This window comes from Pseudorca crassidens, chromosome 3 (assembly GCF_039906515.1).
Source record: "Pseudorca crassidens isolate mPseCra1 chromosome 3, mPseCra1.hap1, whole genome shotgun sequence".
Lineage (NCBI taxonomy): Eukaryota > Metazoa > Chordata > Mammalia > Artiodactyla > Delphinidae > Pseudorca > Pseudorca crassidens.
Window position 1 is genome coordinate 107,268,066 of NC_090298.1, and position 14,292 is coordinate 107,282,357.

The following is a 14,292-nucleotide window of genomic DNA, read 5'->3' on the forward strand; positions in this document are numbered from 1 at the left end:
AGCCTCAGATATATACCTTCAGCTAGTCCACACAAAGTTTACCTAGAAAACTGAGGTTCTGGAAAATAAAGAAAATTTCCAGAAAGGAACATAGAAGAATGAAAAGAAAACGAGGTAGTAGTTATAGTAGTGCTTCAGTTCCTTAAGTGAATAGGAAGTCAGGCAGGGGAACTGAAGTAGTTAACCTGGTAGGAATGGAAGCAAGACTGGAGAGTGCCAGGTTGCTTTCTAATTTTTTTAGTCATTTTTAATTTATGCTTGTGACATATGCATTAGGACTTTAGACTCTGTCCATCTCTTTAGTAGACATAGTTAATTTGAATTTGAACAAATGAAACGTTTGTATTTGGTGAATTGAAGCAACAGTATATAAAAATCTATGCACATTGGCCAAATCAAATTTCATATTTTAATTAGCAGTTGGTGGCAGTGTCAGTACACCTTCATGGAGATCAGTGTTAATGGCTGTTTTAAAAAGCACAGGGACGTCTAAATAGAGAAAGTAAAATATCAGAACCAGTAAGACAAGAAATGGCTGGTAGCGTATTTTCACATAAACAGTGGTAGATTTGCAAATACTGAAATGTTTGCTAAATTGTCAAATCAGAGAATAAGATTCAGTGACAATAGAACAGATGCCATTGTATGAGAAAATGTACATGATGACTGGAACAAGGCAGGGAACAACTTTTAATTTCATTTCCAAATGTTTGCATGAAAGATCTCAAAATTGTTAAAATCATTCTGAAAATCTAAAAAGGCAATCTGGGAGAAAATTCTTATATAGTTTGCATTTATTTTAGAGACTGTATTGTGCCATGTCAATACACAATTGATTTTCTTCCCTTCTAAAATTGAAAGGACAATATTTGCACTAAAGTGCATGCTGCCTAATTGTGGATTGTCAAACACAGGAGGACTTTTAAAGAGAGATTGATGTGAATTTGTGTTCTTCCGTGGCTTGTAAATTCATAGCGCAGATAAAACAATCCATTTTGTTAGTGGAATAGGTGAGCCCTTTGTGGGGACACAGAAATCTTCATAATTTCCTGCAATTCTGCTTGAAAGATACCAACCCAAGCTAGAGCACTTCCTCTGCTGTTAGATAGTATTCTGGTCTCAGAAAACCCTTCCCTGTAGAGAACCTGAACACTTGATGCTAAATATGCCCTAGAGTGAAATGAGTCTGGCACACTCTGGTCAGACAGTAAATATGTGTTGAATGAATGAGTCATCATTTATAATTATTCAAACATTTTTTTCTTTTTAAAAGTGACCTTATTTTAAAAAATGTGTATAGATAAAATCCTAACACAACAGAGAATGCTGTGTTATGAAGAGGTTTCCAAATTGTAACAAAAAAAAAAAGACCACATTTCTTTGAGACAGTATTTAATATGCTAGTGTGGGGATACAAAGACAAATAAATTTTAATTCTTTGGACTCTCTGAGCTCTTCAGTCCAATCTCAAATGTTTGGCTTCTTATATTTATTATGATTATCCTTATTAATAAAATAAAAATTATAATGAACATTTATTGAGCGGGTTACTCAGTATCAGATTCTATGACAGGAGCATGACATGTGCTTAAAAAATGCTTTTAAAAAATAATCCAAACAACGCTATGAAGCTGTTGTATAAAGATGCTGTAACTTTCTCATAGTTACATGCTAGTATTAGGTTATGAACCGAAATAATCTTAAATGCAGAATCTGTTCTTGAGGTCATTAAATTTTATATGATAGTATGCAGTTAAATTTTATAGGGTTTATGGTTATAAATCTTACCATGCTTATAACCTGTTGAAAGAATATATCAGATTGCAAATTCATGATTTAGGGAAACTGAGCATCCTAACAATTATTATCTTAGTCATCAGTCACACTGCCAGTTTTATTAGTGGCCTTGAATACTGACTGAACCTCAGAATCACATTTACGTATAAGACAAGAGAAACACTGTTCTGTATTTTCACAATCTGGATCAATGATAATATGGCACTGCTTATCAATCCATGTGTAGATGTACTACATCTTTAATAATTATTACTTAAATTTTAAAATATTTGATACTCTCTCTTATTCCCATCAAATTAGGCTCTAGGGAAAAATTTTGTGTTTCATATAATTACTTTAAAATTCAAGCTGATTTCATATTTGAGAGAATGAAAACTTGTATGGAAAATAAAAGAATTCATTGAAAGTCATATTAAAATTACACAAAAATGGTCCAAATATATACTTGCCTGATATTTTGAAAGAATCAATAGAGTAAATCTTTTTTTTGCATTATCCCCACCCACAAATGATATATGTGTGCACGTGTGTGTGTGAACAAGAGAGGGAGAGGGAGAAACTGGGAAAGAGACAGGAAAAGGCAGGAAGAGAGAGAGGGGAAGGGGACAAGTCTAGTGGTGGAGCTGTCATCCTAGTACTTGAGAATTTTATTAGTGATATAAAAACTTCAATAAAATGAAGTTGATGAGTATTTTTAGATTTATTCTTTAGTTATCTTATAATGAAGATATAAGATGCCTATTCTTCAGGTATCTTCTATCTTTATTCTGATATAAAGAGTAAAATGTACAGAATAAAATCAGCTTATTGGCAATCACCTGGTCTTTCCATATAGAAGATGCAATACACTTTAGTAATTAAAACAAAACAAAAAGACCTCTTCTAAGGAAAAGTTTTTTTTAGCCTAGTTTTAAAAATATATTCAGTTTGGAACAATTACTGTATCTGAAGACAGAATTATATTACTATGCTAATTATATGTGAATCAAATTAAAATGAACTGTATATGATTTTTATAAAGTTAATGCAAAACAGTATTTGATAACTTTCATATTAGCATATTGGGTGTGAATAATGCAGGTTCTAGGGAATTGTTTCTTAAAAAATGTTTGCTAAAGAGTTAACATTATAAATCAAATATACATTATATATATATTGCAGTTGAGTAAAACAATGAAAATTGGAAAGATCAAGTTATATATTCTTCCATGTAAAATATTTTCCTAATTATAATTCAGATTTATATTCTGAGAAAGGAAGGGAAGAAATGACTAGGCTTAGCTTCAATATAATAAAAGCATACCTACTTGTTATAAGTTCTTTTTGCTGATCATAATCACATTTTACAGTTTTTGGCCCTCTGTCCACAACTGGCTAACTTTAAAATATGGCATGGTATGAAATGAAACTTGTTTATGTAAGTGATGCTTCATTTTTTTCTGTAATTTATTGTTCAGGGGTTTTCAAAAATGTTTAGTAGAAGGCTTAAGAGTATTTTATATAATAACTTTAATGTTATGTGTCCTACATTTACCGTGGTATGTTACATGAATTATTTTATTAAATAATGATTGTCAAAATGTTGTACTATCCTGTGTATGCAATTAAAAACTATATTGCTCTTCTGTACATGCTGTACATATAAGTGACCCCATGGGTCTCCCAAAGTGAGCCTTTAACATTCCAGAATTTTTACTGTGCATCTGTTGCTGGCATCTAGCCTCCCACCCACACAGGCTAAGGCTAACTAAATGAAGTTTATGCTAGTGCAATAAAGTACCTAAAGATGAAGTAGTAAAATGGGAAGACAGTTACCTTATTAGTGGGGTTGCTAACATAGCTTCACTAGAAAAACGTATGCACATACGTGGAAGAAAACAGAGTGGATGTGAGTGGGAGAACCCAGAAAGTAACTTATTCGAATGATATTTCATACGTATCTTTCTATGTTATATATTCCAGATGGGAGTCATACAGCTCAATGAGGACTTCATATTTATTGAACCACTCAATGATACAATGGCCATAACGGGTCACCCACACCGTGTATATAGGCAGAAAAGGTCCATGGAGGAAAAAGCCACAGAGAAGTCAGCTCCTCACGGTCATTACTGTGGTGTCATTCCAGGTAATGCCTTCTCCTAAAAGGGTTTAACTAAATATGCAATGTGAGATGAATCCTTTAATAAATCCCCCCTCCCTCCCTCTCTTCCTTCCTCCCTTTCCCACCCCTCCCTCCCTCCCTCTCTGTCTTTCTGTCTATCCATCCATCCACCAGCTTTATCTTTTTTAATGTGGAATCTCTCTTGGTTAATGACAATTACTTGTCTTTTTTAGACTTATCTTTTAGTTTTTTATGAAATAGTACATTTTAATATCAAAAAATAGAAACTCAAAAGGACTTCAGATATTAATATATTACATGCTCTATATCCCTCAAGAGGGATACTCATGGGTTACTGTTTCCCTCACTGGAATAGAAATGACACCGAGAGAATTGCAGATTCCCTGAAACTGAATACTGTGAACTCATGGTCTTATTTCAGTCCACCTCCCTGAGAACATCATAGATATCTCTTTACTTTGACCAGAAGCAGCTTCTACTTTTTCTTTTTCTATTTGACTCGAGTAAAAATCATCTTGAAGGTTAAAATTAGAAGAGGAATAGGAAGAAGAGTCAGGATTTACTTCTTTGAATTTTATTCTCAGTATCAGAATACTTTAAATCTGGAAGTTTCAGTGGCTCATAAACATTCCCAACCATCAAATCCTGGTCTCTGTCTGCCAATTTTTCACAGAAGTAAAATGGGGTGACTGTTTTGTACACTTCCTTATTACTTCCTTTGGCAGAGATCTGTGGCATTAGCAAGAAGGATAAGGAAAATGAATGATTTCTATTACATAAGTAGGACCTGAAAGTCATAGTCAGCATTCAGTGGTTTCCCTAGGAAAAATATTTGGACATCTATTCCAGACATCTCAGTGAATATTCACTGATATGAGAAATATTTCCCTATAGTATCTGAGGAAATGTGAATTTATTGAAGAATTTTTGGTGTAAACACTTTAAAATTTGAATTGGAGATTTAAAATTAGGTGTTCGTGTAGTTAGTGCCAAGATAGCAATTCTAACATTGGTTATGGTATCTGAGGCTGATTTAGGTATATAAATTGTGATAATAAGTAACATTTGCAGAGGCCGTAGCATGTTCATATCATCAATTGTCTAGTATGTTCAAATTCAGAAAGAATTTCAATATGTTTCTCTTTAGATATATTATCTCAAATTAATTTATGATCTCTATTTTCTTTCACAAAAGCTCATGATATCAGTCTGTATTGGAATTATCTTCAGAAGTGGTTAAGTAAATCTATCTCTGTGTCACATTATTCAACGTACATGATCAAGTCAATTTAAATAAGACACATCCCTCTTCTCTATTCTAAGAACTGTAGACACAATGGAGATAAAAAACAGCTGAACAAAAGTCACAGTATGAACAAGCAAAAGAAAGGTTTTTATATCGTGAAATAACAGAAACAGCTTGGATTTAGTCCATTTAAGGAGATTGCCTTGTGTGAGTTATACTGAAAATCTGCACTATGCAACTTTTGAATCATAGTGAGTTCCAGCTATTCTAATTACTCATGTATACGGATGACATAAAACAGGCTTTGTGTGCCATTATGCACAGAGGAAACGTTTCTAGAAAATTCTTATTTTTGATAGGTTTATAAAGCATAAATACACAGTTCATATTTCACAGACATTGTTCATAAACTTTCTAATTTTTTTTAAGGCATGACTGTTGTATCTTAATTGACCTGTTTGGATCAAGCACTTGCATAGAAGGAGTGCTAAGCTATCATCAGTTGGATGCTTTACTGAACTTAACTATTTTCGATGCTTTATAAGGGTCTAGAAATTTTAAACTCATTTTAAAATTAGCAATCCATGAAATAAAATATTCATTTACTTATCAGCATAAGTCTAATTGCAGTTCTTCCCTTCTTACTTCAAGCTGATATATCAACATATTAAAAACATGATTCAGATGTGGATAATGTTGCAGTAATTGCCTTTTCACAATGGAATCATAAAGCGTATTTGTATTCAACTTGGTCTTTGCCCTATTCCCCTTCATCATGTTAATGTCTTAAGTGTATTGTGTTTGTAGGTATTGATTACGTAAATATTTTTTCTAAACAGGCACTTAATAGTTTAGTATGACTTTGTTGTGTTCTTTTATTAACAGATAACATAGAGGAAAGAAAGGCACATGAGGTTGAGAGTCAGAGGCCCTGGTTTCAAGGCCTAGCTTCAGTCTCACTCCAGCTAGGTACTCTTCTTCACTTCCCTTGAACTTTTGAACCTTAAATTCTTTTTTTTTTTTTTTTTCGCGTTACACGGGCCTCTCACTGTTGTGGCCTCTCCCGTTGTGGAGCACAGGCTCCGGACGCGCAGGCTCAGCGGCCATGGCTCACGGGCCCAGCCGCTCTGCAGCATGTGGGATCTTCCCGGACTGGGGCATGAACCCGTGTCCCCTGCATCGGCAGGCGGACTCTCAACCACTGCGCCACCAGGGAAGCCCAATCTTAAATTCTTTATTTGCAACATAAGTAGGACCAGTCACCTCACAGGGGTACAGAGCTAAATGACACAGCTCTTATTCTCAAGAGGTAACCAATGTATTATTTTAGACAAACTAATAAATGAGTAATTATACTATCTATAATAAGAACTATGACAGACTCAGTACCCAAGATTCTAAGCTTCTGTTATTTGGTTGGGGGGGGGGTGGTTGAGCCTCAAAGATCAAGTAAAACTTATCCAGACTATAGGGAGGAAAGGGAACAGAGTGTGCAGGTTAAGAAAATGGACTTTGGGGTCAGACTGCATGTGGTCACATCCTTATGCTGCTGCTCCCTACCTGTGTGACTTTGGAAAACTTCGTTGATCTCTCCAAAGCTCCATTTACAATATACAAAATGGGTGTAGTGGTACCCAAATTTCAGGGCAGTTGTCCAAATTAAATGAGATTATTTGTGAAAATGGAAAACATATGTGAAAATTTAGTGGACGTTGTTAGACAGGGAAAGAGCATTTCAGGCAGAAGGAACAATAAATACAAAAGTATAAAGGCAGGGGAAAGCATCCAATGTCTACAGTGTGGACATGAGGCACAAGCCTGGAAAAGTAGTCATGGATGAGATAATGAGGGGACTTGGGGGCTGTTGTAATAAGGAATTTATCTGGAAGGCAAAGTGTGGTCTTTGAAGACTGTAAGCAGGCAAGTGACATTATCAATCAATATATATTCCTTAACATTTAGTATAAGCTTGTGAGTATGTCTGCTACTCTATGTGAACAAGAACGAGATTTATAGAATTGAAGAAGACCGATCTATTTGAGCAGGATATAGAGATCATCTCTATTCTAAGAGCTAACTTAACCCAACCACTACTGAAATAGTTTCCATATGCCAACCATAATGGTTGTGGAGATGATTGTCAGTATGTGGAGGGTATTATGGGGAGCACATAGTGAGCACTGGTGAATACACATTTAAAGATCTTTTAACTGAAAGCGTGTGGTATCGACTCTATTGTTTTTATACATGCATCTGGGTAGAAAATGGTCTCAGGATTGAGATGAAGAATGAGCTCAACGTGGTAGATGTAGACAATGAAGACATCAAAGGAAGCAACTTAATAAAAAGATAACTCCAATATGCATGATATTCACACACAATGGCTACCTTATATAATGGAGTCATAGAATCATGGTATTGGGATTCTTAAGAAACCTAGAATGTTCCAAATAGCCTGTTTAAATATAACGTGCAAATAAGGATGTAGCACAGACAGTTTGGGGCCATCACAGCTATCATTAGCTGGGGCAATAAAGGTAACAAACTTTTCTGTCTCTCCCTTACATGGTCTCTTTATCACTCTTGATATGGTCGAAAAGCCCCGCATTTTATAATTATCCCCCCAGTTTCATATTATCTCTCCTTTTATTTTTCTTATGTTTCTGTCTCCTCCATGGGCATGTCTTCTTCCATATGTGTACCCCCTAAATGCAGGCATTTCCCAGGACTCCCTCCTTTTCCTTCTACTTCTCATGCCACATGCTTCCCTGTGTTGATAGAACCCAAATCCATGGGTTCAACTTCACTTACACATTGTTTAGTTCCAAACTCTATCTCCATTTTAACCTCTCTCCTGACTGTCAGGTGTTTAGTAACTTCTACTCAGATGTCTCTCAGGCATCTCAGACTTAATAAATCTATAGCTGAACCCATTATCTTTCCTCCCAAACTGCTCTGCTGATATTTCCCACTATCTACCTAGTCACTTGAAAATAAGCACTAAACACCCCCCCACACACGTAAACAACAGCAACAAGAAACAGTAACTCTAACCACCTCCGTTTTCCTCTTTTTAGTCTGATTAATTTTGCTGAGGGTGATGTCTGCTTTCTAATATGTTGCCTATCATCTCATCCTTTCTATTCTAACCACTGTGTGATTTTTACACAGAAGATCAGTGACGTAGCCATCTAGGAGAGCTGCGAAATCTGTGTGTCTGAGTGTCTCTGTATCTATCTATCTATCTATCTTTCCCCATAATCAGTTTATTAGGTGTTGACCCTGCCAAGATGAGCCTTTTCGTATACCTGTAGGAATGTCTCCTACTAAATATTATAAGTTTATATGACAGTATACAAATATATAACCATAAGTAGGATTGTGATTACAATTAGAAAAACTACAAAATTTATTCCTAACTGTTGTAGATCTTAAGATACTAATAAAACCAATTTCTTATTCTGTCCTTCATGAAGGTCTTTGGTATTAACTGCTGGTACTAAATATGGATTCATAAAATTTACTTTTAACTATAGTGATTCTGTTGCAGATGGCTACTGTTGCTTTTGTCCTTTTGCATTTTCTTGTTTCATAATATCAATATAATGCTTATTGTTGTTAAATAAGGAGTCTTTGCATTTATTTTCGTAACACTTTTGTTAACTTAGTTAACTGACTCTACTTGACATTTGGATAAAACTTTGTTTGTTAAATAGATTTTTAGTCTGTGTCCCTGTGACAAAAAATGAGAAACCGTAATTTATAGAGATATCTGAGAACAGTGAAGTTTCCAGCAATGTGCCAGGATCTACTTCATGTTAGAGCTCAGAGCTAACTCAGTTGGACCTAGAAGTTAGTAACAGAAGGGACCCAGTATTTCAAGAATAGAAGAGATAAACTAATGCTGGCATCATGAAAGGGTGTTAGAAGGCAAGTAAGGTGGAATAGGTAGTAGGATAGGATAGGATAGAATAGAATAGAATTGACATCAAAGTTAAAGTACCTGGAACAAGACTCAAAAAAGGGAATTTATCGGAAACCAAGATGATGGACTGGAACTATGAGCATACATACAAATTCAGAACAGAGACATGTTCATGGAAACGGGACTAACTGGACACACATTTTTATATCCATGGAATTCCACTAAACACACATGTTTACTTCTGGGGACTCCACTAAAATTAGAATACAAAAATATAAAAGATGTCGGCCAACAAATACAAGTTTGGGAAAGAAGATGACAGCTATTTAGTGACATCAACAGAATTTTGGTAAATGGTAAGGAGAGGAACAGGTGATAGCTAATATAACAATGGATTGTGGAGATCATTGCACAATTGTAAAAACTTGTCAAGGATAATTGAATTGTACATTTAAATGGCTCCATGTTATGGCATGTAAATTGCCCCTCAATAAAGCTGTTAAAATCATAAATTCGTTATTAAGGTACCACATGCATACAGGAAGTTGCACAAATGATGTGTCCAACTGCTGAATTTTCTCAAAATGAACATAACCATGTAGGTATGACTCAGATCAGAATATAGAAAATATCAGCACCATAGATGTCCCCCTTGTGCCCACTCCTAGGTACTAATCATCTCTAGCTTAGCCATTCTGGGGATTTTAATTTATTTAATTTACTGCAGTTAATTTGCATTTCTCTGAAGACTAATGCGATTGAGCACCTTCTTATATGCTAATTAGCCATTTGGATCTCCTGAAATGGCTCTTCAGATTTGTGGCCAATTTTTCAATTGGGTTATCTGTCATTGATTTAGAGTGGCTTTTTATTACTTTATTATGGAAAAGTACTGTAAATATCTTCTCCCACTTGGTTGCATGCTTTTCATTCTGATAGTGGCATATTTTCATAAACAGAAATTTTACATTTTTATGTAGTTAAATTTATAAGTATGTTTATTTGTGGTTACTGCTTTTATTTGGCCCTGTTTGAGGAATCTGGTACCCTGAGGTCATAACTTCTATATGATCCTGCTGGAAGGCAGAACCAATTCCTGTGTAACCCATGTATAGTTTGAGTAAATAGGGGCACCTGCCTGACATTAGGATGTATGGGTCAGTCACTTCAGGCACTTCTGGCAAGTAGACCTTTATTTTGTCACTGATTTCAAAATGAAAATCATGGTGTCTTTTATATATGGAATTATTTTATTTATATGAATCTCTGTGCTAAAAATTTTACAAATGTGATCTTATTATAAGCCACCCACAACTCTAGAAAGCAGGTGATATTGTTATTCATTTTACAGATGAGAAAACTAAGGCTGACTGAGTGATGTTAGTTTCCCAAGTGGCAGAGTTAATAAATGGTAGAAGTCCAGTCTGTCTGATTCCAAAGTCATGTTCCAAAACCAAATGCTCAGTTAGATTCCCTATATGCGGGGAACTTATTTGGTCTTGCTCACCATTATATCATCAGCACATGTTGGTATTCGATAAGCTTTCTTTTTAATTATTGAAGAAATGGAAGTTTTTTTATTCACTTTGCTAAGATAGAGGCACATTTGAAAAATTCATTTCTGTGTTGCAGATAAAGGAAGAACTAGATCTAAAAAAATAACAGAAAGTGGAAGAGGGAAACGATATTCATACAAATTACCTCAAGAATACAACATAGAGACTGTAGTGGTTGCAGACCCAGCAATGGTTTCCTATCATGGAGCAGATGCAGCCAGGAGATTCATTCTAACCATCTTAAATATGGTAGGCAAACTTTAAAGTGCGCTTGGAATTTTTTCAAGAAAACTCTAAGGAAGAAATGTGTGAGTATAATGAAGTTCTTTAAAAATTAACTCATTACTATTCCTTTCTTTTATTGACATCAGTAAAAAAATACTTTAGGTGTACCAAATTGATCCATCTCAAAAGAGATATCAAAATAATAATTCACGTCCTCTAGTAAAAAATCCTTATTGTTAATTTGATGTGGCAAAACTTTTTTTCTATTATTCTTTTATCTTTTTGTGCCCTTCTTTCTTTTTTATAAAAGGCCATTTGTTGAAATAGCAGAAATGTTATATTTGTTTATATGCATGGCCCCACCCAAAGTACTATAGATTATCAGGTGGAACAAAAATGGAGGTTGGTAATCCACTGAGCGCTTATATAGGTATGTAAAATTGCATGTCAGATACAAAACTAGTTGATGAGTAAGACCTAATAGCTAATAGTTACTAGCTGAATCACATGTAGCTAACTTTGGTTGATAGCTTCTGGACTGTAGAAATCTAACTTGTACCCAGGACCTTATGGATGCTTACTACCACATGAATCCTTTGACTTAATTGCATACCCTGTTGGATAAACTTCCTTCAAGGCAGAATTAGAAGGTTGTCGTGAAGAGTGGTTCTTAGGGGAGAATGAACATAAATGAAAGCCAAAGGCAAATGTCCATTTATAACTTCAGTTGCCATATTAAGCAAGGTGAGAACCACTAATTCAAGGATAAATTTGTTATATAAAAGTACTATTTTTTACTATTTTTTGCTATCATCTGGCATGGTTTTTTTTCAGTGAACATATTTTCCCACACTTCAGTCATTTCTGTCTGTGTTCAGCTAACTGCTGACCACTCAACCAGCATTCTGTAAAGGGCAGACAGGCATAGCCTACCAACCTCAGTCTCTTTTAAATAGTACTATCTCTGAAAGCGTGGGTTTGGTGTGCCAATTTTAATTTTCTATTATAAATTAAACACTCAATTTTGCCAAAAAAAAAAAATCAAGGTACCACATAAAAAATTTGCCTTCCTTTCCAGCATTGTTACATATACCATGTTTTGGGAAAATCAGTTATAATGATGACCTGAAACCGTTAAGCAACGATGGCCTTGTCTTCATGGACAGCCTTGAAGGGAAGAGCTTTGAAAATACTCTGTTCCTATTTGGCAGTTAGCCTTGGGGAGAAAAAAACTCTAAGGAATAAATTGGGAGGTGGCATAAAGCAGGCTGAATTTTCAGGACATTTTCTCAGAAGAAAGGACACTGGCATTTTGTGGTCTTAAGAAAATTTCTAGGGTTTAGTTACTAAAATTTTTCTCTTCAGTATCGTGAAAAGCCCAACGTTCCCTCTGCACCCCATTGAAATGCCTAGATTATCAAGGCAGCAGTGAGTATAGCAGAATGCTAGGTCTAAATTTCTTGGTATCTAAAATGAATTAATTATTGCTTATTAAGCTAATTTTAAAATAATTAAAAAAATTTTAATATGTAAAATTGCTCAACTGAATTGAGATTTCTCCCATGTCTGGGCTTTAAGAAAAATTAAGATGTTTTTCAGTTTTATTTTAGGATTTTTATTTTTATTTGTTTTTAGGTTTTTAACCTTTTCCAACACAAGAGTCTTGGTGTGCAGGTCAATCTTCGTGTGATAAAGCTTATTCTGCTCCATGAAACTCCAGTAAGAAAGTCTTGAGTTTTTCGTTCAATTAAGTGGGTGAGAAGTTGTGTTCAGGTACTTTTAAGTAAAGGGAATGTTAGGGATTTACTTTTTATTGACTTGAAATCCAGACATATCCAGTGAGTCACTTAAAGTATACATAAAACTGGCCGTTAGTCTTAGTTAATACCTCAGTTATATTCCAAAATTGGAATGTTCTTAGTTTCCAAGGATCCTGACAACAAACCTTAACTTTGCAAAATGCAATTTTAAAAAATCATTTTTAATGACAGTTTTATTTTCTTATTTAAACATGGGCTTTATCTGTAATTCAATTTAAACAGAGACTATTCTGTGGCATCTTTTTAGCATGCTGCTTATCTGGTACTTTGGAAAACCTTTGTTCTTAAATTGTAAAAATAATGAGTGATTTAAGTCTAAAAGTTCCACATTCTTAATATTTCATTGCACCTCTCTTCTTCTTCAGAATAACATTAAACAGATTTTGTAATTACTGTACCTTCACAAAGTTTTAAGATTTTTAGCTCAGGCAAAATTAATCCTGAATGTCTTCCAGGTTCTAATTAATGTTATGGTCAGCAGTCTGCTTTAGTAATTCAAGAAGTCCCCTCAGTTTTTAGTTTTCTGTATATCTGAGAATAATTTGCCTTGAAGTGAAATCTCTTCTTTTGCAGGCAGATCTATATATTGGGCATCATGGAGAGAAAATGCTAGAGAGCTTTTGTAAGTGGCAACATGAAGAATTTGGCAAAAAGAATGATATACATTTAGAGATGTCAACAAGCTGGGGAGAGGACATGACTTCAGTGGATGCAGCTATACTTATAACAAGGTAAATTTTCCAAAGCCCATTAAATGACATTCTTAATTTGATGGCCATGCTGTTAATCCTATTAATCCCTTCATAGAATGCTTTTATTCCAGATTTTCTGTTCCAGAAAACTTTTGGCATAATGCTGTTAGTCATTTCCCTCAATTCATAATAACTGATTTCTTAACAGCCACATATTGGATGGTATATTGACTAAACATTTAGTTAATTAATTTCAAAAAAAAATTAACCTCAATTTTTGATGTGAAGTTGTAGCCAATGATGATGATAAGTGAAAACGCTGGTGAATTTTGGTGGAACTTTGAACTTATGAACCTACGTGGTATGTTTTTCAGTCATCACCATATAAAGTATCCCGTATATTAAATTGAGCAATTGATAGACTTTCTGGTTCCATCTGAGAAAAAAGTTTCAATTAAGTCTCTAGCCAATTAGTTTTGAGCTGTATTGTGAGTGTCCGTACTACTCAAACATTTGTATTGCAGCACTGAGTGTAAATATAAGAAGGTGAAATGATGAGCAACAATTAACTCTCTATGAGTACTCTGTATGAGTAATTATTTACAAGTTTGTCTTGCTTAGAGCTAGTAAAAATGAATGGTAGTTCACTGTTAACTAGCAATTTAATTTTAGTATCAATAATGTTGACATTTCACATCTCAGAATACACAGTGACATTTAAACATGATTTTCTGTAATGAATCTATTGAATTTGTGATAGCTTCTTGTTGCTGAATTGTATAAAAACTATTCTACTTATAAATAATTCATAAAGATGAAATTATCTCTATGCAAGAACACAACTGGACTTCCATTTCCAGCTTTGTAGGTGTACCTGATACTGGACCTCTGCAATAAACAACCATA

General features: G+C 34.5%; 1 protein-coding gene across 1 annotated transcript in view; it reads left to right on the forward strand.

The window, feature by feature from the left end:
• ADAMTS19 (ADAM metallopeptidase with thrombospondin type 1 motif 19) overlaps positions 1–14,292 on the forward strand; it is a 278,057-nt gene that overhangs the window by 55,902 nt on the left and 207,863 nt on the right. Inside the window, exons 3-6 of the mRNA XM_067730099.1 lie at positions 3,760–3,925; positions 10,726–10,898; positions 12,510–12,593; positions 13,268–13,425. Of these exons, the coding sequence (XP_067586200.1) occupies positions 3,760–3,925; positions 10,726–10,898; positions 12,510–12,593; positions 13,268–13,425 (581 nt within the window). The remainder of the gene's footprint in view (positions 1–3,759; positions 3,926–10,725; positions 10,899–12,509; positions 12,594–13,267; positions 13,426–14,292) is intronic.